This window comes from Chroicocephalus ridibundus, chromosome 3, assembly GCF_963924245.1.
Source record: "Chroicocephalus ridibundus chromosome 3, bChrRid1.1, whole genome shotgun sequence".
Classification (NCBI taxonomy): Eukaryota; Metazoa; Chordata; class Aves; order Charadriiformes; family Laridae; genus Chroicocephalus; species Chroicocephalus ridibundus.
The window spans coordinates 102,434,842-102,440,841 of NC_086286.1; the positions used below are offsets into that span (position 1 = coordinate 102,434,842).

At 46.8% G+C, this 6,000-nt stretch overlaps 1 protein-coding gene across 2 annotated transcripts in view; it reads right to left on the reverse strand.

Annotated features, from left to right (window-relative positions):
- Nucleotides 1-3,265, reverse strand: part of HCRTR2 (hypocretin receptor 2) — a 35,190-nt gene extending 31,925 nt beyond the window's left edge. For both annotated transcript variants that reach the window (XM_063331127.1, XM_063331128.1), the window contains exon 1: nt 3,019-3,265. In XM_063331127.1, the coding sequence (XP_063187197.1) occupies nt 3,019-3,247 (229 nt within the window). In that variant the 5' untranslated portion in view covers nt 3,248-3,265. The remainder of the gene's footprint in view (nt 1-3,018) is intronic.
- Between the last annotated feature and the right edge of the window lie 2,735 nt (nt 3,266-6,000).

Consider the following 6,000-nt stretch of genomic DNA (forward strand, 5'->3'; position numbering starts at 1 on the left):
TGTGGTCTTATTCCAGTTATTAACTGCTGCAGCTGGTTACTGTGGAATGACCATGTCAGTAACCAGAGACCTCCATACATCCTAAAAATATCTTTCCTTCTTTAATTATCCAGTTTTCTGGTTTTTACTAATGTTTTTAATGCGATGTTTTCAAATAAAGAAGAAACAGGTATTTACTCTACAGTCAACATACATTCTCCCTTAAGAAGTCCTATGTTTTGCACTAGCTGTACAAAGAAGGTTGCAAGAGTTTCATTGCTGCGCAGTGGTAAAGAAATCTTTTGGTCTTGTTTGCAAAACAGAAAGTCCTTATCCTCAACATCTATTCTGCTTCTAGTGATAAACAGTGACCACGTGAAGAAGAAAATAGGACAAAGCATACTGATGTTATCATCTGGCTTTCAGGTTCTCTGAATGTTCATGTAAATATGTCCTAAAAACGTCTTCTGTTTCACCTCAGTGGCTTGCACTGAAATCTCCGGTAAGCAGCCAGAGCACATGGGCGCACATCAGAATCATTGACATGAAGCACATGAACGCAATAATGAAGCTTGCATTCAAATGCAGAGACTTGCTAACCGTTTTCATTTTAGCTGGTTTGTGCAGCAGCTCGGACAGTGTATGTCAATTCTCCTAATTAAACTGAAAGCTAAATAGCAATGCAGACCTTGTTATATGCTATTATAAGTAGAATTCCTGCAGTGCAGCTCACTCAAGAGCCCAGTAGATGTCAATCAAAGTTCAAGCTTCTGATTCTACCCTTGGTAGTTAATTAACTGCCAGAATGCTTCAATCTAGTTTATTACTAATATCTGAGGGATGTGCTGTGCCTTCCACTTGCACAGGTGTTATTGCTGGACACAATGAGTCTCTTCATCCCACGTGAATGCACAAATCAAAATACGAGGCAGAAATATAATTTTTCAGTACCACACAGGGAAGGGAAGAGTCTTTCCTGGTTACTTAAGTGCTATCTGAATGGGACGTGGACAAAATAGCATCAAAGCATTGACTTCACGTGCTACACTAGTCCAGCAGCATTGGTCAAACGTAAGCAGAGGAACACGCTGAATAATTAAGGATGATACCATAAAGCACTCTTAGCCACTAAAACTCTATTTAGAACTACTTCTTCTCTGTTTCAAGAAGGTCCATGACTAAATCACAGATTAACCTTGAATACGGATTTTCCAAGCAGGAAAAATTAACTTCTCACAAACTTCAAAATGTGTACTGCTTTATATCAGATTTTCAGTGGCAGCCAAATAAAGTTTCACAAAAATGTCTTTGGAAAGTGCATTAGACCCCATCCATTTCTCTCCTTAAAATCACGTGAGGCTGCAATCAGTGCAGGATGAGCTTTCTTGCATAAAGATGAGACAGTGTTCAGCTAACGAGCACCTGCACCTGCACCTCCCACAAACAACTTGCCCGTAAACAGGAGCAGCAGTTTGGGTGGGTGAGGTCCCTGTGATGCACAAAGGCAGCTGAAAGAGCAAACGGCTCGGAAAGCAGCAGTCCAGGCAGTGGAAAGGTGGGCGGACTGCCAAATGTCAGCTTCCATCCCAAGCAAAAAGATAATGGATGCAAATGTCAGGAAGAAGCAGCTCTACATCAGCACCGGTATGGTCTCTATTTGCAGGAGCACAAAGAAAGCTTTTCTCCTCGGGGGTCTTCGGGGGGAAAAAAGTGTATACAGGTGAGAGCTCCTAGGGCTGAAGATTTGACCTTGGAATCTTTAAAGGCAAGAGGACAGCCTGTTTACAGAACCGGTGGAGGGAAATAGGTAAGCACAGGTAGTCCTCCTAAAATGATCTTTGCTCAAGATTAGAACGAAGGACGCTTTTTTTTTTTTTTTTTTTTGTTCTTTTTCCCACTTTAAAGTACAGCGTCTTTGCGAGGGCTGTTATCTTCCCACTGCCTGTCAGGCTGGCTGCTGAGCAATGGACCAAGCAAAAACATGCTCAGGCTTCTGAACAGCTCTAAGGTAACCTCTTTTTGGCTGAAAACTCACTGGTTTCGCCAACGTGCATACTGGATGTTTGCAGGCGGTTGGCGCACCATTCCAGGAGGAAAAAAAAAAAAAAAAAAAAGGAGAAGCATCATCAAGTCTGTTGAAAGGAAAAAAAAAAAAAAAAAAGCCATGCAAAATTTTCCCTTTGGCTGCAGTCTTATTTGCATCTCGCCTCGGGGAGCCCTCGGAGCGCTTGCAGGCGACAGCCCCGCCACGCATAAATCCTTCGGGGAAAAAAAAAAAAAAAAAAACAACCGAAAAAAAACCCCCCACACCAAAAAAACCCAAAAGCATGAATGGATGGAAGACCCGTATGGCGGGGCTGGGCGGGCTAGCGCGCCGCTCCGTTCATGAAAATGTCACCCATGGAAATAAAGAAATAAATAAATAAATAAAAAGGGCAAACGACTCCAGCTAAGTGGGTTCTCACGGCGGTAAACCGGCTCCCCGTCACCACGCGTGGGTTGCCCGCACCCCCCCCCCCCGCTCCCGCCGGAGGCAAAAGCCTCCGGCGGGAGCGGGGGGGGGGGATGCGGGCAACCCCCGCGTTTCCCCCCCCGCCCCTGCCGCCTCCTTCACGGATGAATGGGAACGGGCCGGGCTGTGAGATGGAGCAGCAGCCTCCCGGGCGGGCTGAGAGGCGGAGCCGCCGGCCGGGGCGGGCAGGGCGGCGGGGACGGACGGACGGACGGACAGACGGATGTTCAACACCTCGACCCGGCGGTGAGGGATGGGAAAGCGGCCGGCAGCCCCCGGTTCTCCAATCCCCGCGTCCCCTCCGGTTGAGCTCCGCCGGCCCCTCGCCACCCGCGCAAGGGGAGCGCGGTTTTCACGCTGTCCGCGCAGCCTTAACTTTCCCCCGCGGTTGGGGACACCCGTGTTTTCAGCGGGGGAAGCGAACCCCACACCCTCCCCCCGCCCCCGCCTTGTTTTCCTGCCACCGTCTGTCCAAACCCCCACCTCGGGAAGGGGGGATCGGGAAGTTTTGGGGGAGCGCGACTCACCCAGGACGTTCCCGACGAGCGCCACGATGAAGACGACGATGTAGCCGGCGATCAGCGCCCATTCGTACTCCTTGGGGTGCAAATACTCCTTCCAGAGGTACCGCAGGAACTCTTCATCGTCGTAGTCGGAGGAAGGGGTTAAAAAAGCCCCCCGCGTTTCGTTTAGCTCCAACCCGCTCGTCCAATTCCTGTACGGAGGGGAACCATCCTCGGGTTGAATCCCGGACATCCCTGGGGGTTGGTCCGGGGGCTGGGAAAAAAAATAAAAGAAGTTAAAAAAAAAAAAAAAAAAGCAAAACACAAAAAAACCCCAAAACACCACAACCAGATCCTCTCAGAGCATCCGAGCTTTCTCCCGCCCGTCCATCGAGGCTTGTGGTTGCCAGTGCGAAAAGCGGGGTGTGGGGAGAAAAATGACGCGGGAACTTACGGGAGCCAATGCGGGAACAGGCTGGGGATCCGCGTCGGTCCCCAACCCGCCCTGATCATCCTTTTCCCCGGCCGGGCTGGGGGGCGCAGCCTCCGCGTCCGCGGAGGCTGCGCCCCCCCCAGCCCGGCCGGGGAAAAGGCTGGTCAGGGTGGGTTGCATGCACCTGCCCCCGCTGGAAAAGTCAAGTCCGTTTCGGACGACACCGATTTTCATTCCCCAAACCATGCACATGCACCCCAACACACTTCCCCCGCCTTCGCATCTTCCTCCTCCCCATCCCCGCATCTCTCCCCCCGACCCTGCTCCTGGCTGGTCCACCCCTCCTCCGACTCCCGTTCCCCTCGGTTTCCCACCCTCTCTCGCAAAGGCACTTCTTTTTTAGACCTTTCTACCTTAAATACCGTATATATTCAAGATATTTGCAGATTAAAGGCAGTGGGAGGCTGCTGTGTAAGGAAGCGCAGGGCAAAAGGAGCCATTACAAACGAGTGGCTAATGAGGCTGTCTCCTTTCTGTGCCCCCTTCGGAAGTCGGGCTGAGTGTGGGGCTACAACAGAGGGATTAACCCCAATGGGGAAATCCTCAAGAGCACTGATCGGACAAGCGCGGGGCTTCGTCGGATTTGAAGATCACTGAGAGCTCACTGTAGGCTTGAGTCTAGCACGCAGGTTCTCTGCGCGGAGGTTGTTTCAAACATCCAGCTTGGGATCTCAAGACAGCAACTGTCCCTTAGCTATTCTGAATTGAGCTGATCCGGCAGAAGGCAATTCAAGAGAGCCCAGAAGTGCTAGTTAAACAGTGCGATAGGATTCCTGGCTTCTGGTCATTGCTTCTTGAATTATTTTCAGTGTATGTTTCCCGAAAGAGAAGGGATAGGTCTGGACTTGACCCTCCCTGACCGAAAAAACCCAACCCTTTTATTCAGGTAATCTGCTCAGTTCCTAGCAGACTTATTTAATGAGTCTGACGTAAGCACCCCTTCCGTTGTGAAATGCCACAGCTCCCTCAGTTAAGCATTTCAGTGCAGAGTCTGCACCTCCCTAGGAATGCAGGAACTATTATGGTGCGACTCTACTTCCAACACAGAAGTGTAATAGAGAGGCAGATATTCATAAACACTGTAGTGCTTAGCTCTAGACAGTACTTTAGGCTCCTGAATTATTCTTTACAGGTATGCAGCCTTCTCTATTGCCTCCAAAGTCCAATGCAGTATATCTACACCCACTGCTGCCTTTGGGCACCTATTTCTATAGATCTGCTCTCTTTGCTTTAGTTCCCTGTCAAATAAACAAAAATCCCTTTCCTATTGCACAGGGAAGTTAAGTGGACTTTTTAGGCTGACTACGTTAAAGAGTGAGACATACTTGGATATACAGGTAGGATCAGCACCTATCTTACATAAATTAGAAAGGTAGACATTGCAAGCATCATAAAGAGTCAGCACTCTGCAACTAATGAAAACTCCTAAAGTAATGTTAGTTGAGGTCTGAGTTTCAAGAAGTGATTTAAACTCTCATGAGAATGTGGGAATGCAGGTCTACTTGGTACACAAACCCAGGCATATTTAAGGAGCTTGTGTTGGTCTTTGCTAGTGATTAAAAGAATTAGAGCACGACCATTTGGTGATCAGTAACTGACAACCACACTCATGCTCCAGCTTGTTTCATATGTTAAAATATTAGTCCATAATTACAATATTTGCTTCCAATTTGCCATAAAGTCTGAAACAAGTAATGCCTTTTTTTGACATAGAGTGCTTTTCTTTTCTTCCTCCCTCACCAGTAGTAAGGACTTGTATTAAAAAGGTGTAAATATTAAGAAACAACACGGTTTTGTGAAAAATACATCTTAGGGATCATTATTTTTTCAACAAGATTACAAGTTTGATCGGTAAAGACATAAATAAATGATTATGCAGATTGATAATCTACATAAATTTTGTATTCCTAGAGTACTGTAAGACATTTGCTTTGATTGATAGAGCACATTCTGATTAGGAAGACAGGATAGTAAAAAAATCATTATGGCACACATTATAAAGATTAAAAATGGGCTAACTAACGGAATGGTAGACAAAGGATCATCGCTGAGCCTGTGTGTTTCTACTGTCAGTTCTTGGTTCTGTTACACTCATTGTTCAATGACCCTGAAGAAGTTGGCAGGGGACCCAAAGATCAGGGATAATCAGCTAAACACACACTCTTATGGCGAATCTATAGCCAGAAAACTTCTTGTCACCCTTGATGATATAAATAAGTATACTTGTGAAAACAGATTAAGGTATATAGAAGCATACACCATATATAGAGTGAAACTTGACTAAGCGAAAATACTCACCATGCGCAAAACCCTGCTACTGAGGAAATATTTTTCAAACTGGTTCATTTTAGCTGTGCATTTTAAAATCAAGATCGAATGCCTTTCTAAAAGATAAGTGCTAGCTGAAATGGGAATTAATTCAGAAAAGTCACATGACCTGTAGCATGCCAGAGGTCCCCTCTAGCTTTCTAATTTGTGAAAGTGAATTAGCAACATAGATTCACCTGATGTAT